The 26,988-nt window shown below is 31.2% G+C and overlaps 1 protein-coding gene across 1 annotated transcript in view; it reads left to right on the top strand.

The window, feature by feature from the left end:
• The window catches only part of LOC124544244 (craniofacial development protein 2-like), a 68,028-nt gene extending 42,293 nt beyond the window's left edge, over window positions 1-25,735 (top strand). The window contains exon 3 of the mRNA XM_047122717.1: window positions 25,713-25,735. Within this exon, the coding sequence (XP_046978673.1) occupies window positions 25,713-25,735 (23 nt within the window). The remainder of the gene's footprint in view (window positions 1-25,712) is intronic.
• Window positions 25,736-26,988: the final 1,253 nt, after the last annotated feature.

The following is a 26,988-nucleotide window of genomic DNA, read 5'->3' as shown; positions in this document are numbered from 1 at the left end:
ATACGAAATTATACTGTGATAATATCTGTAGTGAATACGGCGTCGTACCCACATAAATCAAAGATTGAATTTTCTAACCGCGAACAGTAGAGTTCAATCTATTCGCCTACCTATTAATATGAGGGCTCCATTGCAGCTTATAATCAATGGTGCTTCCTAGAAATTAATAATATATATTCAGCTAATATACATTTATCATTTGGAGTAATAAATTTGATAACATATGACAGTTAGTTATAACGATAGTAAAATATAGAAACCTTGAACACGGTAGATTGTACGTAAAATACGGACTCAAGTCGATTATTATCTACGCTGAAATTCCCTTGTAATACCTTCCAACTATATTCAATTTATATGCTAGGAATCACATGTCATTACGGATTATATTATTTCATTAGGCTTATAAGACATTCTTATTTTAAAATTTTAATCAGATTTAAGCAACCGTCACTAAAATAAAGTCATTCTACTGAAAAAAAAAACACATTTTCCCTAAACGATATCCTTATTGATACAACAGCTACATTAACACTTGTTTTTCGTCATGGTTTTGTTGAATTACGCCTTTTATAATCCGAGGCTTCAATATACTATCGGTGAACTTTGATGACCTCAAAAAAAGATAACACTATGGTCGGATTTCTCTTTCCTTTTACATAACTAATGAGTTATGCATTAAATTTAATACAAGAATTAAACGTTTTAATCATTTAAAATATTACATTCGCGAAATATCTGTGACAAATGAAAATAGGCACGGGGTATAAAATAAAAGATATACCTGACAATAAAAACGGTTCCTATTCATTTCAAGATTAAATACAATCCATTAACTTGGATGAAATTCATGACTCTGGTAGCGACATTGCGTTTCGAATTGCTATGTTGTTTCGTATTTTATTATATCATATTGATTATAGCTTTGAATTTATTGTATTAACAACTATATATACTTTTAAAAAATAATGATAAAATAAAAAACGCTATTAAAACATATCATTTCCATTTAGTAATTTGAAAAAAAAAAAAACAGTTCAGAAGTTATTTGGTAAAAGCTTAAATTATAATAATATACATACGTGGTTTAGTTTTGAAAAAAAAAATGTCGCGAGGAAATCTGTACATGCCAAATGATTTCTGATATATGCGCCACCAATCATTTTTGAAGTAATATGCAGGAATAAGCTTCCAATACTCAAGAGACACAAAAGCCCTTTGACAGCAAAGAAACATAATATAATGACTATTGAAAAAAAAAATGCGAAGTTAACACTTCGTTTCACCCGTGTAATGTGACATCATTATACTGAATGTCTCAAAATACCAACTTTGGTGATTAATTAATGTATAGTAATATTATAAATGTGAATATAACACTGTGTTTATGTTTGTCGATGTTTTGCTACCAAAACGCTGAATCGAATTTGATGAAGTATGTTATGAAGTTAGAACTCTAAGGAAGGAGATAGGCTACTTTCTTGCCTAAGACATGACAACCTAACCCTTAAAACTCAAGCAAAGCTGAGGGTGATAACTAGTTTAAAAGTAATTTGAAGAATAATTGCCCTATATTTTATATTAATACATGATAATGTGGATGATAATAATAGACGGAATAGTATTTCAAATTTAATTATGTTATTCGTTTTTGTAAAAAAAAGTATGCCTATACATTTATTAAATGTGGCTTGACCTTTTTTTGTTTTGATTTTTGTCAAAAATTGGCACATTTAAAATTAAAAAAATACAGCAATTTAAAGAAATAATTGATGTTCGTCGTAGATTATCAAACGGTGAAAGCCCGACCTGCGACGAGTAATTTTATACCGAGTTTTGTAATTAATGTAAAATTATGCACCAAAAATATAACGTTGCACAAAGTACTAGAAACTCCATTCCTTTCTATTTTTTTTTATAGCCGTAGAACAATTTTGCTTTTGCCTGTACATAGCTTTCAACAGAAATACAATAAGTTAATGGAAAAGCGAATTCAAAAAACTCTTGGCAAGGGACTAGGCGAAAGGCTTTTATAATCCCAGCTTTGATTCATTACACATAAAATATATTGAAATTATTAAATTCGTTTACAATTATTAATCACTGATAGCTTCATCAATTAAGTGACAAGATTATGATCTATTTCTAAAGAAAATATGCAATGCTTTGGTTACAAGACTAAATTCTGAAATCGGGTCTTTTCTAATTTCATTACCATATCATCATCATCATCATCAGCCCGTACCCGTCCACTGCTGGACATAGGCCTCTCCAAGTGCACGCCACTGTGGTCTTTCTCCGGCTACTCGCATCCAGCTCCTGCCTGCCGCCTTGCTTAAATCGTCACTCCACCGTGCCTGAGGACGTCCATATACATTACCATATACTTTTACTGTTTTTGCATAAAATCGAGACACAATTTCTAGAACGTCAAGAGTTACAACAAGAGTTTGATTTCTACTAATATGTGCTCTACTTTGATTCCTCGAAAGGACTAGTTTTTTTGTCAGGCTAAGACTCAATAAGGCTCAATATTATAACTTACATATACTTTAACGTTTATAAATTTAGCGTGTCTGTGGAAATATTCGCATTAAATATTGCTTTGTGTTATTATTTTAATACTAACAATAAAGTTATTAAGGTTGTAGTTAAGTTTCAAAGTAAATCAAATTCAAGTAAACTTTGATCAAATACTTTCGAATCGTCATTAATAACGTTAATATTTTTTTTTATTATCATTGAATCAATATAAAAACAATACTGGTAACTACTTAATAATTATTACTTCTTTAGAGATTATTATTATTATATGCAAATGTAATCATTTTTATACATTCGAAGAAAGACAACATATACTATTTTTTCTGACCAAACAAAATCATAATTTGAGATGACCTCATTCAGTGGCTTAAGTGGGAGCAAGATTCGCTGAAAGTGTATCTATTTAATTTGATATTCATACTTCATCCGATTCTTGGCAGTCGTGGAAAATTGTATAAAATAATCTTGTGTGTCGGATGACAAAGCTGTTCTTATATACCATATATACAAGTGGAGCTCCATCCTGTATTGGAGAAATATGGTGAATTATATTCTTAATCGTTTAAAAAAGTTCAGCTGCCATGTATACATATAAATATGTATTTAATCCAAGTAAAACTGCAGGTAAAAGTAGTTTCTAATACATAAAACTGTACATAGTTCTTTTAGTTTAGAGCACAAGTATGCAAGGAACGTAAAAGGTTAACGCTAAAAGGCAGTAAAAGTAGAATAGGCTCTGCATTTTTTAAATTCTTCAAAGGTTTAGGTGAAATTTTATGAGAGGAGGTTTAATGGCCGGTAAATTACGTAGGGTTAACTGGGTATTACTTTTTATTAGAATAATGTCATAAATTCTAAATTATACTAACAAAACTCGATCTATCAAGATGAGATAATCTCTTTTAGATCGAATTAAAAATTATATATTGTAACGAAATGTAATAAAATTATATATTCATTATTGTTTCTTATATTCAAAAAGGTAAAGTTTGTGTTGGAGAGCTGAGATGGAGCTCAGATCACTGACTTGTCATGTTCTTAATTTCTGTTTAAATTTATTTCGTGCTCAATTATTTTATTTATATATACAATCATTTTTATGAATTGAAGTGGAATTTAAAACATTTGATATACTTCGAAAATAAACCTTTTAATAATAAAAAATCTTATTTTCAGAATTTAGCTCCTGTATTGAAGAAGATAAATATGTAAGTATAAGCAATTACAGCATAGCTACATTTGTGTCTAAGCGCGGGAGATCGGGATACATCCTAGGCTTTATCTGCGTGGATAATTGTTGTTGATTTGTGTCTATTCCAACCAACCTTCTACTATCAAGCTACAATACCTAGTACCGTAAACTGTTCCGGTTTGAAGAGAGATTGAGTTAAAAATAAGCAAACAATCGCTTTTTATATTAAGTGTAAATAGACATAGTATTAAGTTTTTTTTTAATATTTAAAAACAATCATAAGTATATGACTTTATTTACATATTATTTTAAAGTCCATTTACAGTCTCATCTATGTTCAAAGAGTACACTATATGGAAAAATTCAAATCATCATAACATAGTATAAAACAAATTCGATTACCGTTGTCTGTCCTTATGTATGCTTAGATCTTAAAAATTACGCACCGAATTTTGATATGGGTTTTTAATAAATAGAGTGATTCGAGAGGAAGTTTTTTGTATTTAATACATGGACAATATAGTAAAGAAACAAGAAAAAAACTGTCGTATATTTAGCATCAGCATTGAACTCATGCGAAGCCGTGCCGGATCGCTAGCGTAAAATTAGTCACACGTTATAGGAGCAGGTTTAGTCTAGTCGGCTTTGTGGTTTTCTCACCAGCCCTAGGTCAGGCTATGTTGCATCGAGTGTAACTTCCATACCATACCAGCTAGTTGATCAGTAGGTCAATTTTAACCTAGAAGGTCAAGGCAAATTGGGCCTAGATAGGTCACATCTATCAGGATTCGGCATTGATTAGTATTGAAGTGGATGGCTTTGGGAACGCTTTTAGGTATCGTAAGTCAAAGGCTTCCATGGCTCTAATAGCTCCTATAGAGTGCTGTAGTATTCCGTAGGCGACTTAAGCTTGCTAAATATTACAAATTTAAGCAACGCATTGAATTGTATCAATATACATCGATTTAAAATTAATTATTTGCATTGTTTACTGGCTATTAAAATTAAATGAACCAGAAAATATTACTCTAATTCTTTATTATTTAAAAGTAATTCACTAATATTATTTATAGTTGCGTTATATAATACGAATCTATATTATTGTTTTTATGGTATCAATGACATTATTGTGATGCTGAAATTCGATGTTTAATTTAAAATTTCATATTTTAGTTTTCAAACAAATTTAAGCTAACATAACTTTATTCGTACTTGTAAACCGATTACAATGAATAAAACAGTTATTTGAATATCGAATTAATTCATGTTATGTATTTTAAAAGAGTAAATGCAATATTCACACTAAGCTTTTGAAAAATTCTGTTTTAATAAAAATAAAAAAATACAGTTCCATGATAAAAATAATTATGACTCGCTTTGATACGTGGTACTCGAGTCTTTAAAGAATTGATAAGGCAATTGTGTTATTTTTGATGTAATAGGTAACCGACAAATAAGCCACCTGCTGTTAAGTGGGTACCACCCATAGAAATTGTCGCTGTTAGAAATATCAAAAATCTCTTACTTCGCCAATGCTCCACCAAACTTGGGAACTAAGAAATGATGTCCTTTTTTGGTAGTAGTTACACTGGCCCACTCACTCTTCAAACTGCAACACAATATTACCAAGTATGGCTACTTGAAGGCAGCATACCTTATAAGTAGGAGTAGTACCTACCCAGACTTTCACAAAGCCCAGAAATTTATACATCAAGTGCTTCTGTGAAAACGTGTTTATTAGAAAAACTTTCATGACATATTTATAAATACGTAAATATAAAGTTACTAATAGTCAGCGTACTTCACGATGTATTTTTTTTTTGTCATACGGACTACAGATTTATAGAAATCGCTCTGTGTAGTACTAAAGCAGAATTTTTCGAGAAAGTTTTCAGAAAATTGATACCAAGTGTCAATAGGCTATTTGACTGGTTTTTAAAAACAATTTTATATTATTTAGTAGAGGTTAAGAACCAAATTTAGTATTTTTTTTTTATTTCTAGTACATATTTGCTGAGAAAAGTCATATTAAAAATTCCATATTTAAATAGCGCTTGAAAACATTACTTGGACAATATGGCGTTGCAATAGGGTTAGTGACGTCACTTTCCTATGTTTTAATCTGTGGTACATATAGTAGAAAAGCAAGGTTAACAAGTAAGTGACTTCATCATAAGCCTGGCCAATCAGGATCGAAATTTTTGAATAAATTAAGTATTATTTTCAACTTTCGTTGATAAATAACCATTTTTAAACTCATAATATACACCGATTACAATAATTGACGCTTTATTTTTCGCATTGTCTAATAGCCTATTGAATCGAAATCAGTCGAATTAGGCACAAATCATCTCGTAAAGGAGAAATTCTTAGATCAGATCTTTATTTTTTAAAGTGATAAATTTTTTTGGGAGTGTATACCACTTTGTCACGTAACGCGTTATGGTGCCAATCTGTCTGTCTGCCTTTTCTGTTACGCATATGGCAGCAGTAGGCAGGCTCCTCTTCTCTCACTCTAACCGTTAGCCGTATTTTTGACAGATCTCGTTTAAGTTATCTATAAATTCTAATATATAGTATTTAATATAGTAATAATTTGACTTAAAAATAGTTACTGTATTACTTCATCCAAATCTTCGCGTGGAACGGTAGCAAGAGTGCTAGCAGCATTTTCCCGTTAAATCGCAACTTCGATCCTCAGGGAAAGAGGAAACAGCTCTACTATCAGATGAGAGTGTTATACTTCTAAGCATTTTGCACTATGACTCCTAGGTCCCAGTGTATTAACAGCAAAAACGAATACTATAATTACACTACTTACGAAACAAACATCTTCCCACTCGTTCCCCTCAACTAAATTAGTTTTACTTATCGCCCGAATAAAGCAATAATAAAGTAGATCCTAACTTTAGGGTCTAGGTCCGATATAAATTTTAACTCGAAGGCCCGTTAGAAATCTCTTGAGGGTGATTCACTGACCCTGGTAACTTTGAAATCTCACATCTACGAAATTATGCGAAACGACAGAGTTCGATATTTATATTATTATACATACGTTTAATTATTTTACGAGAAAACATTTAAAATTTCGATTTCTTCTCAATTGAACTCGTAAAGTAATTATTGAAATCTCCTACAAATGTTAAATTAATTATAGGATTATTTAAATGCGTTATTGCGTTACGTCAATGTTTTATTTTTTCAACTAAAACAATTACAGTTTCCTATTGTCTATATTTATCTACCGTCAGATAAAATTATCTAATTCAAATTTCCCTCCAAAAAGGTTATTTAAAAAAATATTAATTTACGCTATTTCAAGCGTTTCAAAAGCATTTTATAATGATTAATTTATTATTATAATTTTTATAGTGTGCTTGTATTTTTTATAATATTAATGTATAACTTTTACCTCAAGGAAAAAGTAAAATAAACTTGCTTTAAAAATAATATTCATTTTAATTACAATGACAAATTTCCTAGAAAATTCGTCCACTAATTTATAATGAAGCAGCTTTCTGAAATAATCTAACAGCCTTATCTTTGAGAAGGAGAGAGACCTTAGCTCAGATATGGAATATTTTTCTTTAGTATAAACATTAAAACAATGGATATAATAATTGAAACTTATTACTGCCATATGTTAGACTTTCAAAGTTATTTTCACATTTATAATAATTCAAACTCTAAAATATGCACAAACTTTGACAATATAAATAAAATGATATTTACATATAACAGTCTCGAATGTACTCTAGCATGTCTTAAGGGAATTTTATAAACGTGGCACCTATTCTCAAACTTTATACAACCTTTTAGCGTTCGGGTTTTATGTTCTTTCAGTGTATACTGAGTTAAATGTAGAAGCTGAAGCGAAGATACTTTACAGCTACGATGTTAAACATGGAAAATAGATTTTTATTACGTTACACTGCGTTCTAATATCCAGTGCGGTCGATGCTCCGAAGCTCTGAATAACTTGACATACTTAGCATAAGTTAGGAGTTTGAACCAAGTTTCACTACGTGGTTATTTAATTAACGTGTTTTGTTCATGATCTATGACTAATAGTTTTCTCTTGAGAGTTTTAAGTTTAATATATCAGAAACTAATATTTTAAAGCTAATATAATTTGGAATATGCATTTATTTTATTCAATAATGTATTTTCTATGTAATAACAGTACCAACCTCCCCTTCCCACTGCAGGGTTTAGATCTCCTCGCCCTTAGTGGAAAAGTTTAGGAACATATTACGCTATGCTGCTCCGATGTAGGCAGATGGGTTCACATGTGACAGGATATCGATGAAATTCGTTACTAGCAGGTTTCCTCACGATGTTTTCCTTCACCCCCGAGCTCGATATTAAGTATAAACATAAATAAAGCACATGAAAATCAGTGCTGTTTGGCCCGGCCACGATCATCGGTTAAGATGCACGCGTTTTTACTTCTGGGCCATCTCGGCTAATTTTCTTTATAAACAAGTTCTTCTAATTTAAACTTAGATATACATAGAAAACTTAAATGTTTATATAATTATTTAGAATTAATAAAATTAGATTTGCATTGCTTTGTTTGAATTAACGCTTTAACAAATGTATGGTTAGATTTGGACCGCGTTAAAATGTTTTCAACCAAGAAATACAGCCTGTAGATTGGTTCCAACCGCTTTTGGTCAAAGTTTTGAGTGCCTGGTTTACTACTTTTGCTTTAGGTAAACTTTTTAGAATTTTCGATTTTTATTTAGTATTTGAAAATATATAATATTAATTGAAATTTGTCAAATATTGTTTGGATTAATATTATATTTAGGTAAGGTAAGGTATCTTTTGAATGGTTGAATTTTCCGGAAACATATTTTATAAGAGATTAATATAAAACATTTAGTAAGGGTATGTATTTCATATTTGTAGACTTTGCTATGTCTGCTTGTAACTGTGTTTATTTTACTTTACACCCCCAGTACTCGGTTATCTCTATAAGTTTTTGGATAATTCCTTCATAACATCTCAACATCATTGGGAGTATTTAAATTTAAAACATGTCCAGTGAATCTTCAAAAAATTTATTGAAGAGAAAATTAGAACCTTATCTCACCACACTTACAAAAAATGTTCGTACACGTCTCTTACAAAACATCTTCAATTTCGGGCTAAGATATACATATTACAAGAAATATATATAAGACTTACATCATATAACTTACTTTATTTTTCAATTCCACGATCATATTACATGTGGTACAGAGTCTCCCAAATAAACCCGTGTATGCTGTTGTTGCTCGTAGTAGTAGTAAGCTTTAATTCCAAGGAGTCCTTCCTTATTCCTTCCTATAGGCTATTTTATCATACCTAATACTACTTCCCCTAAAATGCAAGCGAAGCCACGTGCAATAATTTATTTAAAAAAATAAGCATGGCACAAAATAATTGTTTTTGTTGTTTTATTGATAGAAAATTCGAAAATTTCTATTTATACTGTTGCGTTATTTGAATAGATAAACAAACAAATTGAACAACCCCAGGTGAATGTAGGCTTCTACCCAGATAGGTTTAAACCTAGGCTATGAACTGCAACGAGACATCTGTGTTTGGACATTCAATAGCCATTATTCCGTGTTATATAAACTTCAGTGAGCTTAGAAACAGACATTGAGAACTGCAAAATGTCTGTATAAATTCTTGTAGCATAAACACTATTTCAAACATTTTATGAGATTTTTTCTTTACATGGGGTAAAATAATTTATTGACGTGGTTGAGTAGTTTGTACGCTGATTTTCATGGGTACGCCACTCCGAGATCCCAGGTTCGATCCCCAGCCGAGTCGATGAAGGAAAGTTCATTAGTTTTCTAGATTGTCTTGTGTCTGGGTGTTTGTGGTACCGTCGTTACTTCTAATTTTCCATGAGACAAGTGTTTTAGCTACTTACATTGGGATCAAAGTAATGTATGTGATGTTGTCCAATATTGTCCAATAATTAAAACTGTGGTGCTGTATTTTTTTAATTCATCTTGGTAAAAAAATCGTTGTGAGGAAAGCATGTGACTAATTTCAACGAGTTTTGGGCATATGTGTAACAACCAACCCTTATTGTGGAATCAAATCAAAGAAACTACCATAGTTTTCTTTTGTACAGTATTCGATAGTTCAATATTATTAATATATAAAACATCATTTTATTTTTTTATTACTGAAATATATTACTAAAAATCTATGCCATTAAAAAAACATAACAATAAAAAATATATCATTAGGTGATAGTTTTATGAGAACCGTGTTCTTGTGTTTCATCGTTAATTTTAACTCACCTTTATTTTTAAACAAATGCAAAGAAAAAAATATACTTCAAATCATGCTCTCCTCGGTCCTCGTCCACTGATTAATATATAAATATAAAAATGTTATTTAAGTAATTCTCAGAATGCATTTACGAAATTTTCCCTATAACGTTCTATTTAAAACTATAAATTTAGCTTATCTCAGTTAAAGAGAGATACACAATGACATAAGGATTAATTTAAATGTTTGTAATACATACAAAGCGTTTATCTAAATTATCGTCAATACAGTTACCAAAAAAAAAACCTCACAAAAATTTGCTTCAACCTTTTCTGTGTCCTCATACATTCTGCTATCACTCGATTAAAACGAAATTTAAACGAAAATTTCGTTGACCGTTATAAATTTTATAACCATATTCCATGTGAAAACAATATCAGTTGCAAATTAAGCAGAGTGCGTGTTTAATTTAATTTAGTTTAAAACAATGTTAATGTAGCAACCGATACAATACAACCTTGTATCCGGTACTAACGTAATTTAATTTAATAATGGAACTTTTGGGACACAATATAATATCGGTGTGTTGAAAGCCGAAGATAAATTTTATGGCCCGCAAATACGTAGTAATTAAAACTTGTATTGTAAAGCATACGATTAGCAAAAACTAAACGTGCCAGAATCGAAGAGATGAATGGGCTAAGTTTTAATTGCTTTGTACCGGAGTCGGGGTTAGTTGAAAGTTGTGGGACAAGTATTATAGAGGTACTAAAAATTAATAGCCTATTAGCATTTCAATAACGCTCATTGTTAGTAAAATTGATTTTAATAGATTTATTTCAATCGCAGGAACGCCTATCACATCGTACTAATCGATATTAAATATTTTCTTTATTAAGTTGTCAAATCGTTTCGTTGATAAGTTGAAACGTTAAAATTAACATGTTATTCTATACGAATGTTAACAGAAAAATCTTTCTCGAATCCAAATATAGCTAAAAAATCAAACCTCACTGACGTGTTTAAAAAGCAAAAATTTCAACAAGTCAAAGCTTTGCGAACATTTAAAAGTGAAATTTCTACGTAAATAGAACCCGGTCGTGCACATCGAAACTCAATCCACATCTTAGTCCCTTAAACATACATGATTTTGAGTTCGCAGACTGAAGCAAAATATTCTATGAATAATTCACATGTCATACCGAAGATCTGAGATATCATGTCGCGCAAAAACTGCCCGAATGTGATTCCCAGGTTTAAATCCATATCTATATGTCTTACAGTGACGACTTCTCTGATCACAAACCAAACAGGACCCTATGATAAAAGAACTTTGTACTACTAGATAAAAGGCTTACAAAGCGTCTATTTCTTAAATTGTAATAACAATATTAAATGTTGTTGTTGTTATTCAAAAGTGATTATAAAAGCTTCTTTGAATTAGGTATATTTTTGATTGATCGTGGTCAGCCCACTAATAATGAAGATCAACTGACATTCATTTTAACTACCAATTATCAAGCAATACATTCTCAAGAACATTCGTGCGCTTTTAAACAGAACAGTTGTTGTTGATCATATATGAACGACATGTGACCAAACAACAACAACAACAGCAGCCTATAAATTGCATACTGCTGGGCTAAGGTCTTCTTTCCCTTTGTGGAGTAGATTTTGGAGCATATTCCGCGACGCTGCTCCAATGCGCGTTTGGTGGATTCACATATGGCAGAAATAATTGATATTAAACATATGCAGGTTTCATCACGATGTATTCCTTCACCGCCGACCATCAATGAGTAATAAACACACGAGTGATCTTAATTATTACACGATCTTAATTATTTTTTGGTAGTGATTTGTACAAGATAGCACATTTTCATCATATATATTTAAGCTGAGAATAATAAACTATATATAAAAATAGTATAAAATATGACTTGACCATTTGCAAGTCCACCAAAATGTTGCAATCTTATCCTAAAATTCCTCAGAAAAGACTACTATTATAGAAAATCATCAGAGGAACTGTAACTGCTCGTAAAAGGTGCAAGTTAAAAACGCTATATCCACCCATACGTTTAAATATTATATTACGTCATTATAGCTTTAGAAAAAAAAATAAATTTTTTTCAATACATCATAATGATATGTATGTTATAAATTTAGTAATGTCGATCCAACCTCCACGTCGTTATAACAAATATCCATGGGGGTACGGTAGGCTAAACATAAAAGCATATTTTTCACGAGCACATTGTTTGATGTTGATTCTTATATTCCCAGTTGTATGTCAAATTGGTATTATTCAAACATTATAAATATTTTATAAAATACTACTCGAAATACTGTTATAAATAATAAATAAGAAAATCAGAATGTATCATTCGAGTCACGATTTTGCTAAATTTCCCTAAAGATAATAAACGTTTTTGGGCTAAATTAAACAAGCGTTTGTCTGTAGGTACTTTACTTTCATTATTTGTGGGAAGATACGAATTTCTTAGTATTTTGTTTAGAATATATGTACATTATTTCGTTAATAATATGAAGTCAAAGAGCATTTAGAAAATAATGATGTCTAGCCTTTACGATTACAATATTATACAAAATACTCCATCATTGCTTAATATAGTATTAACTGCATTACGGGAACTATATCTTTATATTTGACTTTCAGACTGAACGCTTCGTGTCTTAGTTTTACGCTGGAAGCAGAGGTGGAATTACAAAGTTTACGCATATGTAAAAGATAAATACCTATATTGCAGATATTCGTAAATTCAAATTGTTTATAAAACATACATCGGTAAAAAAGGCGTATTACTCGATACAAGATTTTGTAGATGATAAAAAAGCGTGGAATTAATACCTGTTGACTTCCAGGCAGGATATATTAATTTAAATAATTGTATTAACTAACATGAATTTGTATTTTTTAAATGTTGAAAAAGAGTAACAACTGAGTTTCATGCCAGTTCTTCTCGGTAGAATCTACTTTCCGAACCGGTGGTAGCTTCACTTAATTGTTAATTGACGATTCAAAAGTGCTTGTAAAAGCCCGCTTGAATAAAGTTTATTTTGATTTGATTTGAATTGATCCTAACAGTGGGAAATTAACAGACTGTTAATGTAAAGTAATGTAATGAGAGTATAATTATGTCGCAAAAACCTTTCATTGAACTATCAAGGAATCAGCTGTGTCACAAAATCTAGTCTACAAAATAGATATCAAACCTAAGAGTAATAAACTAGGATATAACGTGTATAAAATTTCGTATCTATCTTTTTGAAATCACCCAATATCTTACATATTACATTTCTCACACATCCTCGTGCCCTGTAAATAACCTTTCATACATGATACACGTACAAAGTACATCAAAGCGTTTCTTATATTATGAATTTTATTAAACTTACCTTACATTCTCATTTTAAGATATTAACAGGGCTGCGATACATGCATTAGATTTATTTTTAAATTCTGTAACCTATATTTAAGTTAAACAATAAAGGCAACTGAAATTTAGCATATTTATTCCAAATGGTTCTCGTCATGCGTAAATACACGTCTGGAGGCTTGTAAATCTCAATTTAATTAGAAGTAATCATCATATTTTAAATATGAAAAATAGGCTTAAAGAATATACTTGTCTTCTACATCCTATTATTGCTTCAAATAACAGACATTTTTTTTTAATCTACGCCGCTCCATATTGTTAGTTAAAAGGTAGCTTTGAACGGGTGTAAATAAAAAAAAACAAATGTGCTTGGCATGAAAATATGAAGTAGGTACATTTAATTATGAGCATGCAACAACCTTTACTCTCACTGCTGGCAGGACTCTTCTTAATTCCTTAGGAAAAAAATTCTAGCATACCTCACCACGCTACTTGAATATGGATTAACGGACACACCTGCCACAGGCTTGAACTCATAATTTGTTAAGATTTATGGCTTCTTAACACATATAAGTATCTCACACAGGCATATATATTATATTACAAAAATGTGAATCATTGGTCAAATTTTGTCCACGGCTTATGTATTCAAATTCCAAAACCGTCAATGATAATATAAATCTGAATGCTATAAATTATTTTGAAAGGAATTAATCTCATTAAGAAGAAGAAACTGATTTCAAAGAGACACCAGTAATCACGACCCTTAGTCCCAAAAACCTTCATTAAAAGTATAACACACGTCGCCTTAATGTCTCCACTGATGACAGACAACAGACTCATTTTTTTGCCCAGAGGAACGGAAATGCAATTCAAAGGGGAAATTCTGCTAGCATTCTTGACACCATTCTATGTAGTCATGACTTTTACCGTTTTTGTTTTTATTTTTATAGAATAAATCTTATCCCTTAATCTTCATTTTGTCACTTTCGACAAACAAACCACCAAGTATGATTTATAGTTTAAAACATTATTGATGCTATAACAGAAAGACAGATCATGAGTTTTTAATGACGCTGACCTTTGGCGTGGCCATCCATGAAGATTTGGGCTGAAGGCACGATGGCAATTATCAGATATGATAAAGCACTTAAATGACCTACAAAAAATTAGCACTAGTGCTATAAAAGACCATGCCCTAAAGGGTAAAAAAATTGATCCAACAACCATAGTTACCAGTGGGAAAATCTGGAAACAAAATTAATGACGAAACCTGAACTTAATCTTTTTTAAAAATAATTTCAGGGTTGGTGATGACAAAAGTTAATTTTTTAAATGATTAAGGTGAATCTTTATTGAAGTTTGGTCCCCGAACTGGAAGTAATTAATAATTATAATGAAAGCTCTTGTAACATCCTTCAAAAAATATTCGATTATATCTTATCTTAAACTGACAGCCCTATTAATGATTGGTTTTAATATTCATTTAAACCTTCAAACGAGTTGATTGATGCACAAAATAATTATCAGTTTTCTATATTCATAGTCATTAATATTTAACAGAAAATCGTTATTTAATTCAATGAACCAAGATATAGACATGTTTTTTTGGAACGAAGTTCTTTAACGCGGCTAACAGAAGACTAGTAGTACCTAGAAAGACCTCCCGAGGGATATTGCTGTCTCTTTATCTGTGTCTCTGTCTCTTTCTTTTATACATGTGTCTGTATAATACAATTGAAACTTATTTTTTTAACAATGTTTAAACTCTCGTCATTTAAATATTTTCAAAAGTAGATTTTTTTTTCTTATCTGTTCATTGATACAAATAGCGAACCATTTAGTTTCTAATTATAAATGTTGTGATACGTCATGTCTTATAATTTTGTTTTACGCAGTTTTTGAAAAACTGACTTAGATTTTTACTAGACTTAGATTAGAACAAACAACAACAACAGCCTGTCAATTCCCACTGCGTTTTAGTAACACAATAGTTCTGAATCTAATTTTTTTTGTAAAGAGCTTACTAATCTTAGGAGTCATTTTCTAAGGATATTTATTAAAATTACTTTATTATGTTTACATATTAAAAATAAAATCATAGTTATTTTAAATTGAAATTATTTTAAATCAAATAAATAAAAATCTACCAGAAGTCTTATTAAGTTCTTACTTGAAAATCTGACAAATTCGTTACCGCATTTCTAGGAAACGTTTGCTAAAATTCCGATACTTGAACTTTATTTATCGCTCAATACTCGACTTGCAACGTCATAACTGGACCAACTAAAATACTGCACTCTCAACAAAGCTACCTGATCTAGAATCTATATAATGGAAGGCTTAGTAAGATTTTTAAAGATCAATTATTTGTGAACATAATCGTAGTACAACGCATTTTTCGCAAATTTCAGAACAAAATGGTGAAAATTTTATTTTTATGCCTACTTTAAATATAATTAATTCCAGTGAATAATAGAGCGTGTAAAAAACCAATTCCAGATTCCAAAGTTTAGTTAACGAAGTTCCTTGAATAACACTACAATAAGCCCAATCGAATAGAGGAACTTCACTTAATATGTAGCCTAGTAGCTAGTAAGCCTAGCCTTAGTAGATAGTTTAGTTCTTACTTCTCTAGCAACTGACTAATTAATACCTACAATCTCATGAATAATTAGTTTCATTATTTTATTCCATAATGTATTATTTAAACCTTACAAATTAAACGTATCCGTACTTTAAATGTTTTTTTTTCGAGGAGGTTCTAATATTTGAAATTCTTCCAATTACCCAGAAAACTTGTGCTAGGGTACGATGACAATAGCCAATTGATAGTCGATCCTGCAAATTTGCCTTCATTTTGATTTATTGTATTATTGTTAGGTGAATAGAAAAAAAAATGCTATATGTAAGAAAATGATAAACAAGATAAGAAAAATGTATCTGCGTCACCGATATTGGACACTAAGATGTTAAGTACCTTGTTCCTGTAGTAACGCTGGTTCACTCATCCTTCAAATCTGAGCACAGTAATAATGATTTGGTGATGCCGATCTGGATAGGCTTGCATAACGTTGTACAACTGATAATCATATAAATATATTTTGTTTTGTCTCATCCAGTAACTTTACACCATCGTATCAATGCATTTTGTAAACAGGCCACGTAGATGCACTAGTAACGGTTGAAGGCAAATAAATTCCGCGATTTGCGGTTGGAAGGGTTCCAGGGCGTTGCTAGACTTGGTGTTAGCCAAACAGGCCTGGCAAGTCGTTACCCCGATAGTGATGTGTGATATGACTTTGCCAGATCATGTTTTGAACCCAAAAAGAACTAAATTATATTTTACAATGATTTCAGCCATATTTTTTAACGGTTATGTGAACGGATATTCTCCATGTCCAGCATAATGTGCAACAGCGATGTTATTGTAAATTCTTGATTTATTCCGATTTCAAATATAAGTAAAATAAAAGTAATAACCTCAATCATCTTTTGGACCAAGACTCCTTTTACACATTGTGAGTAGCAAGTTCCCAACTTTTAGTGCGCCGTTCCGTGCTAGTTTGTAGAATTATTACAGATTTTCGCCCGACACATGCTCGCCATAGGATAGTCCATGAAAAATTGGTCCTTCGGTTAAAATTCTACAACTGCATCATGTTCACTCTTACCTGAAATCCAGTCAATTCTTAAAACCAATTCATATCCTAAAACAATGATGACAGTTTATATTACTCACACATATAAGACGCAATCATAGACACAAACACAGCAGCAAGACAGACGCACACATATACATATTAAATTGCGTTTTTGTTACTATAATTTTTAAAGAAACTAATTTTATTTGAATTGTCTTTTAGTTGTTAAAACAATATAAATGTATACTAACTAACTATGTACCTATGTAAGAAAATCTTAGAATCTTAATTTGACCCTCTTCCCAGTCTTCGATTAGGGTTAAATTTTCACACGCTCTGAGTTATGGTGACAATACATGACTAGCTAAGAAACGTCATTACAAATCCAATATGGCGGAATCTCCAAAATGGCTGACAGGCTATTTGAAATGCACCCCATGATATCAAATGAAAGGTTTTGTTTAATGGGATACGAAAAAAATTATCAATTACAATTTTTAGTTCGTGCTAAAAGCATGTTTTTTAGTTTTTTAAACAATTTCATAATTATTTAATAGGAGCTGTTGAATTGCTCAATAAATAAATACACCCAATCGAATGAGAGCAATTGTATCCGAATTTAGGTCATGATTTACACAAAATATTCTACTACAAATATTTATGTATGATTTAATTTATATTGTGGACATTACAATATTTATATTAGAAAAAATATTTTTCACTATGTTTAAACATGCCATGTATATCGTGATTGTTGCAAATTGCAATACGAACCATATATGTTTTTTAATTCTACTTTGCGCTCTTTAACTTGTACTAGCTTCCACATATTTTGTTGTCCATTTTTAAGAGCTGTTTAAAGTTTTGCGGATCAAAGCGACATACGTTCTTTTAGATGTGCAACTCTGACATCGTCGTTAGACTACATAGTATTTGACAAGACATTTTAATAAGTTTCTAGTTCATAAAGCAATTTTTTTTTAATGAAAATTGTAGATATACGGGCAAATTAATCACCTACTACTAAGTGATCACCACTTTCTATAGACAATGGTATATTCCAAATTTAGGAACTAAGATTTCATGTACACTTCAAACTGTAGCACAATAATATATAACAATTATTGCTATCTAGGTAGTGAATGGCTATGGAAGAATTCATCACGCAATATAAAATAAAAGTATACATTTTTTTATTCTTCTCATTGTTCCGTAGTTTATATTCTATATTTAATATATATTTAATATATAATTTTTTTCCTACTCGTATGTTATTATTACTAAAAACTAACGAAACGTATATGTATTTTTTAAATGTTGAAAAAGAGTAACTACTGAGTTTCTTGCCGGTTCTACTTTCCGAACCGGTGATAGCTTCACTTAATTGTAAAATGACGATTCAAAAGTGCTTGCAAGAGCCTACTTGAATAAAGTTTATTTTGATTTTGTTAATTACGTTGTTCATTCGTAGAATTCAATAATAACTATTTGACATCAACTTTAAATTAAAAAAAAATTAAAATTGTGATACTGCCTGGCAATAACTTGTGTAAATTTTAATTTATTTATTTCTAGTGCGGAGATATTAAAAGGTCGTAATTTAATCTGACAATTTTAAATAATATCATAAACATATATAAATATTGTATGTATTTTAGCATTGTTATTATTATTTTGTAACTTTTGAAAATATTTGCTTTTTTAAAATAATTAAAAACATTGTTACTGTTTGCAAAATGCATTTCTGATATTATTTATTACAACGTGAACTTTAACTTAATACAGTTATTAAAAACTTCTTGTGGTTAAAACTTTGAAAGTATGTTCAGACTTGAAGTTTCATCATGGAAGTAAATAACATCTACTTTAAGAGGAGAGTATACATTGTAATTTTTACGAGTAGGTATTTCAAGCCGGCGTTGAAGTTTCAATCAAATTCAACGAAAACTTCATAATATGAAAATATTTTCTAGGCAAGCAAGCTTATGTAGTTTGTGACTCATAAATTTAATGCTAAGTTTATATTAAAAAAGAGAGAACAATACCAACATATCAAGATCTTCAACAAGTAGCCTCAATGCTATATTATGTACTAGCGACCCGCCCCGGCTTCACACAGGTGCAATACTGATACTTAACATACTACAGAATTTGTTTATTTACGACATCACATTGCAAACTCCTAAATTTATCAGTGTTTCTTTACTATATTATTCATGTATTATAAACACATACCTTCTCCACGAATCACACTATCTATTAAAAAACCGCATCAAAATCCGATCAAATCTCTAAACGTAGTTTTAGTTTACTACGTTTAGAGATTTGAGCGTACAAAGGGTCATAGGGACAGAAAAAGCGACATTGTTTTGTAACATGTAAAGATGTATAATTATTATAAAAATCAGTTTTCTAAATATAAAACGAAGTAACAACGGTATCGCTGGAAATATGACTGAGGATAAAGCTATTAAGTAAATCGTAATAATTTCTTAGGGTCCAGAAAGTCACAACATCGTGAACAGTGGAATGAGATGGAACCAATTCTTGTTACAATCGTCATTTTGGTCCTGTGTAAACAATAATCCTTTTTTTTAAATTTAAATCAATTTTTTTCTTATTATTTCATAAAAAAACATAGCAAGTAACAAGAAGTTTTAGCCTTACATAACATGAGCTTTCTTTTACTTTTGTGATCTTTGATTTCTTGTCATTAGTAACAAATGCTATAAAGCCTGATTTGCCTCTTTCAGTTGCGAGTACCAATATGTGACTTTGATACACACATCCTTAGAAGGAATTAAATCATCAATATGAATTTAAATTACATTCGACTCTTACATATCTGACATAGAGTTCAAAATAGTCGTACACACAATCCGGTCACTTGAAGAATATAACGTGATGAATATTATATCATATTATTCGTCCAAAGTTCCAAGTTCAAATTGTTTAGGTCTATTCGATTTCGGTTTTATTTGTTCAACTTCAAAGTACTCGTCGATATTGAATGATACAGCAATCATGTCTATTGACATGATAAAAAAGTCCGCGTGATGAAAAAGTTCTATTTATTTCGCGTGTAGTTAGGTATTGAACACACCAGGTTGCAAAAGCGATACGATAAGCTAACATGATTGGTTAAAATGCTACATCAAGCTAGACAACCAATGAGATAATTTTCGGCACAGGTAAAAATCTTGCAAGGATGACATATTATATACCTCGAATAACACTTTACTTGGTGACAGGGAATTGTGCAAGCCCATATGGGTAGGTACCACCCACTCACCAGTTATTCTACCGTCAAATAACAGTACTCAATATTGTTGTGTTCCGGTTTGAAGGGTGAGTGAGCCAGTGTAACTACAGGCACAAGGGACATAGCATCTTAGTTCCCAAGGTTGCTGGCACATTGACGATGCAAGGAATAGTTAATATTTCTTACAGTGTGATTGTCTATGGATGATGGTGACTTACCTAAAAAAAAACCTAAACAAAAAATAAATTGTATTCTTGGTCTCTTCTGCTGATAACAGCAGAAGAGACCAAGAATACAATTTTTCAATTTTTAAATTAGCGTCTAGTCCATAAGGACTAGACGCTAATTGGTACTAAATATTAAATGCATTTCGTATCTATATCAAGAGAAATGTAATCATATGTATACTTTGATTGCCATTTTGTTTTGTAAACTGACCATAAAATAAAAAATAGTAAATAAATTGTACAATGTACATATATAATTAAATATATATAAACACAATATAATTGTATTTTCTAGGCGGTCTGTTGGCGATTTGTCGGTAGTGTTTCCTAACCAATAAGACTTGGTACATGTAAGCCCCCTGATGTTTCAGATGTCCAAGTGCGGTGATAGTCGCTTTCCACAAGGCGAGACTTGAGTTCTTTTACCACCGAATCCCAAAAAAATAACAATACTATCTTCGCTTAATCACGCAAGTGTGATTTCCCCTTTATATTGTATAACTGAAAATTTTAATTGTTGTTGTCAGTATACACTTGCAATAGCTTTTACAAATCATATATAGCCAATTGATAATACTGATAAATCCAGTTTTATCAAGGGATATTGCTTGTTGGGTAATGTAAACACAAGACTATAGAGATTTCTAAAAACCAGAGAGTAACTATAACTAGCCTTTTCATAAATATTTTTTTTTTAATATTTTTTAATATGATTATTAAAGTGTAATGTCCCTCAGTTCAGTGTATCTTTTAAAACAACAACACAACTATATACATACAAATAACTTAATTGTTTGGAATAAAGGGCTGTAATAATATTAAAGTGTAATAATATTCTGGAGGAACCTTCAAATTTCAACAGGTTTTCATTATCACTTAACGTTATTGACACATAAGAAAATAAGAAAATTTTTATTTGGTAGTAGGGCTTTGTGCAAGCCTCTCAATCGGATTATATTCGCACTAGCAACAGAAGGTAGGTATGTTTCGATTTTAAGGATGTGTGACCCAATGTAACTACAGGTAAAAGATACAAAACACATTAGGTCGATTAACATCCTACCGGATACATAATATTTCTTTCTGTGCTAGTATCAATGGCTGGTTGTTATTGATAAAAATCCATTTATGAGTCCAAACTGCGAAAAATATACATATATATTATCAGTTCCAAATTTAATGCACACAATATAAACACGTCTCATCTATCACTCAAAATAATTTATAATTATGTCTAAGAAAAAAATCTTTTTACTGTAAGTTAACTACATAAAATGAAAAAAATTTAAACAATTCCAATAAGCAGAAAAAAACCATTTCTACATCTCGCCCATGAAAGATAAATATTATATGCTGCTACGAACTTCCTGCAGAGCTGTTTAAGATTCTACAATTCCTTCAGGAAAGTTTGAGTAAAATTGTTACAATTTTGCAAGCATCTGCTTCGAAAAGGCGAGTAATGTTAATATTCGGAAAGGTTAATTTATTGTCTTACAAAATAATTAAATATAAACTATTTCTCCTTAAAATATTTGAAAAATATAATGATATAGTTTTATACATTGAACTAGCGACTCGTCCCGGCTTCGCATGGTTTCAATACTGATACTAAATATACTACAGGATTTGTTTATCTATGACATCACATTACAAACTACTAAAATTATCAGTATTTCTTTACCATAATGTCCATGCATTATATACAAAAACCTTCCCTTCGAATTACGCTATCTATTACAAAAAAAAAACGCATCAAAATAGGTTGCTTAGTTTTAAAGCATACACAGGGATATAGGGACAGATAAAGCGACTTCGTTTTACACTATTTAGTGATATCACGTTTGCCTTTATAGGTTTAAAGTCTTGACTCCGAATTTCGTATTTAGCAAATTTCAAATCAATTCATATAGACAGATGTTTGTTCAAAAATCAATTGTGCTCTATCATATCAATCTGTGAATGAGCAATCTGAAACATCAAACATGGATATGCATTTTGCGTAAACGATCAAAAAATTTAAAAAGCACTCCAAGTTTAAAGCTAGCGGAACGCGCTCCGTGGACAAGAAAATTAAATTGTTCCGTACAATGGCGGGTCCACTAAATTAATTTTAGTAAGCAAAGTTAGTTTCGGGGAGAAATTCAGTCTAAAGGGGTAATTTGGCCGCGAGGCGGGAGGTTCGAAACGTCTTGAAACGACTTAACGATTCCGTATAAAGAGGGACCAAGTTAGAAACCTAGCGATCGTAAATTAACGAAGCCAATAGCTTACAGCGAATCCTATTTTCGAATCTGTATTGCTTGTTCGTCTTTTGTTTAAGAAATAAAATGTCAATAAGTAATTATTTTATATCAAATATGGTAATTTTGTGCAAATCATTTTGAAATAAAATCTTTATCAAGTCGTGCAAATATTGAAAGAGTCAAAAGACCTGAATGTAAAGAAGATATGTTACCCTATAAAAAAAAAAAAAAAAACATTTATACTTACAGTAGGTAGGTACTAGTATAGTACTAGTACTGTACACAAAAATGGTAATGATTGAAAGTAATCTTCAATGGATATTGAAAGAATTAATTTACATATAAAAGACAAGTCGTAAGAGTTGGTCATACTACAAAGCCACGTCAATACAGATTTCACATACAACAATTCTAACACCTCATTTCGGTCAGCTAATCGCTTTAAACTCGCGACTAAAAGTATGTTCCACGCTTACCCTGGTATCTCGAACCGAAATCGAAAATGTCTTAAGACTTGTCAGGCGTAACGTCATATCGTCGATGTTCAAATAGAATAGGACAATGCCGAACGTCTGACTCCTGAGCTAAAAATATTCCCGCCATAATGGACATAAATTCCCTTGAGACTTATCGCAGGCGTGTATTTTAAATAACTTGTTATTTAGTCGAATTCGAGACGAATTTCAATCGCTTGTCAATTGTTTAAGAATTTAATAGATTTCAGCTTATGATACTTTACTCGGTCAGTAGGGCTTTGTGCAAATGTTGTATCCAATAGGGTAGGTACCATTCATTTATCAGATATTCAGATTTGGTGATTGAGTCAGTATACAGGAACATGGGTCATAACATATTAATTATTGTTAGAGGAGCATCAGCGATTTAATATCGGTGGGCAGTAAAGAGCAATTACCATCAGCAGTCCATTTACGATACGGTACCTAATCATATATTAACAAAAAAAAGTATTGACTAGAGTAAATAAATGCCAACAAATATAAGACAATAAGTTTTCACATCTTTTTTGTGAATATGCCTATTAACTTTCCCCGAAACCTACATCTTGAAATTAAGTCCTAAAGTTAGTCTTTACTATCGAATAAACTTTTACCATAATCGTTCCGAACTACAGTCAATTGATTGTTCCATCAATCTATGCTTTAATGTGGTTAACTCCTCCGCTATCAAGTTTTGGGCCCCGATATAATATGGAAGGGGAGATCAAATAACTGTTAATCACTGTAATGTACCCTTGTGGATTTCATATCCTCGTGTTCATAATGGCTGTAATTTTTTTTTTCTTACTTACTATTTGACTCTTGATCCCTTTTTATTTTTGAGACACTGTTTTCATATTGCTGGAATGCTGTTCTTGGTGAAATGGATGGTGAGTCGTTTTCAGTATCGATTTTTGAATGCTTTAGCATTTTTACATTTTTTACACGTAAAAATACATTCAGAAGAAGATTTGGGACATATTTCACCACCACAATCCAATGCGTGTTGTTAGAATATGCAAGAGAATTAATTTCAAGAAATTAAATACATGCAAGTTTCCTTCCAATGATTTTCTTCACCGCCGAGCGTGAGATGAATTATAAACACAATTTAGCACCTGAATATTCAGTGGTGCTTGCCTGAGTTTGAACTGGTAATTATCGGTTAAGATGCATGCGTGTAACCCACTGGGTCATTTCAGCTCTTAGCATATATTCACTTGACCTGAGATTTAGTTCTTTAACAATGCTGGATGCACAATGTTAGCCGAAATCAAAAAGTCGAATTTTTGTTCATTTATCAAGTACAAATACGGATATAACATAATAATTCTAAAATAAAATAAAATTATATCAGCATTATAAATACTTCAAATTCACAAATGCACGTATGCATGTGAATTGGAAGCAAATGAAACAAATAACAGTAGTTTAAAAACTATCGTTCGTGCGGAAAGAACTTTTGAAATAGTTCAGTTTATAATTTATCTCAATATAATGCCAAACTTTACAAATGATTTTAAGGGTAATGTTCAACATAATATAAAATTATACATTAAATTCGATAATGCAAATCATTTTAGTAATTAAAACTGGCACAATTAAAAACGACCTGAGAAACAATTCGAACAGGAATATAATATGACCGAGGATGCTCCTTGTAACAATGCAAATGCAGGTAGAGGCAGGGAGTTGAAACATTGCAGCTCAAAATTAAACGGGTGGTAAGTTAGGAGAACTTAATAATTCAATTTAAATTAATGATAGCGTGGTTATTGCTGAAACTACCATCGTGACCAACCATAATGGAAACATAAATAACCTTTACAATAGGATTGTATTATACAGCGAAACAAAGGCATGCTTCATTTATTAACAGCATTATCTACATGTACGCGGTGTACAAATATTAGTTTTTGCTGTGCCCGTGTAGTTTTATTATCACTGACAATTATGAAGCTGCGAAAATTTGATTTAGTGGTTACAGCTGCTTTAATATTCAATGCAGTGATAAAATTAATACAGAAAGCAAATCACGTTTCCACGTCAATTAAAGTATGCGGTTATTTAATATTGTATCCAATGAATGTGATAACAAAATACCATTTAATAATAACGATTTGAACGAATGCTTGAAAAAGATTATTTATATACGATAAATTATTCTTCGAATATACCAAATACTTAGTCTTAAATTTATTTACGTACTTTTAAATCTAAATGCACTGAAGTATATTAAATAGATTCTTTTGAATAAAATTTAACACCTAAAAAGTTACGATAAATTCAGTAGCTGCATATCATTTTCCAAGAATAAAAATTATAAAATTTAATAAAGATATCACAGTGATGTAATAATACAAGTCTAGCAAAGTCAGAATGGATCGTTTGTGTATAATTCGAAAACTCGTATACCGCAGACATGATATGCAAACTTCAGTGAATTATGGTGAGTACAAAAGCACTAGAGTACTACAATTTAAGAACTTTCAGACATAAAGATATCGTACGTAACAAATAGCTTGACAAATGTTAAAATAGATTGTCATTTGTCAGTGCTCGCTTAAAGTCAAATCGATATAATTGAAACGATTGAATCGAATAATTGTATACATATGTTAGTACAATGTTGGTAACATTTGACCTTTTAATCCTAAAGATTCGTCGTATAAATCGACAACGGAATAATAACTGTCATATTTAATTTGTAGGCGAATATCGTGATTTAATTATTTTTCGTATATCAGGATTTCATTCGTTCCACTCATTTCTCGCGGCATCAATGATAATGAAGTACATTATTGTTATTATACTGACTTCGTAAGTGCTGAGTTCACATAAGTGTACGTAAAAAAACCGCGGCACAGAATGTGGCCCAAACACATAATGTGGTTAAACACAAAAATTAAACACGAAATAGGGGTATTCTTTTTTGTACATAAAATTTAAAGGTATTAAAGTGAATATTAAGTAAAAAAAAGTAATACCTCAATTAATTAATTTTTTATCTTAAAAATAACAAATAACTCTAAAATTGGAAAAAAATAAACAAAAGAAAGATTTAAAAAAAAATTACAAAAACTTACGGGACTTAAAATTAATACCGGGTATTGCCTCCTCTAGCCTTGATGACTGCCTGCATGCGATCAGGCATGGATTTAATTATGTTTTTTATGTCAACCTGGGGTATTTCTTCCCAGGCGGCTATTAAGGCGGTTTTTAAATCACTGGTAGACTCTGGAGGGTTGATGCTGGATCTGATGCGTCTTTTAAGCATGTCCCATACATGTTCTATTGGATTTAAAGCCGGACTTCGTGCTGGCCAGTCCAATTTTGAAATTCCTACCTCCGATAGGTAGCTATTCACGCAAAATGCTGTATGAGGTCGCGCATTATCGTGCATTAAAAGAAATTCCTGGCTTCCAATAAATTCCATGTATGGTAAAACATGTTCTTGGAGGACCTCTTCGATGTATCGCACTGCTGTTAAGCGACCTTCGATTATTGTTAACTCCGTACGTGCGTCTGAACTTATTCCTGCCCAGACCATAACAGAGCCACCATGAAAACTTACTGTTTGCCAGGTAGTGGTGGATAAAAACCTTTCTTCTCGCCTTCTCCACACACTTTCGCGACCATCTGGATGCCTTAAGGCTACTCTGCATTCATCGGTCCACAGAACCTTAGCCCACTGCT

This window comes from Vanessa cardui, chromosome 4 (assembly GCF_905220365.1).
Source record: "Vanessa cardui chromosome 4, ilVanCard2.1, whole genome shotgun sequence".
In the NCBI taxonomy this organism is placed as follows: Eukaryota; Metazoa; Arthropoda; class Insecta; order Lepidoptera; family Nymphalidae; genus Vanessa; species Vanessa cardui.
Note: the sequence above shows the minus strand (reverse complement) of the source record. Positions and strands in the feature narration are given on the sequence as shown.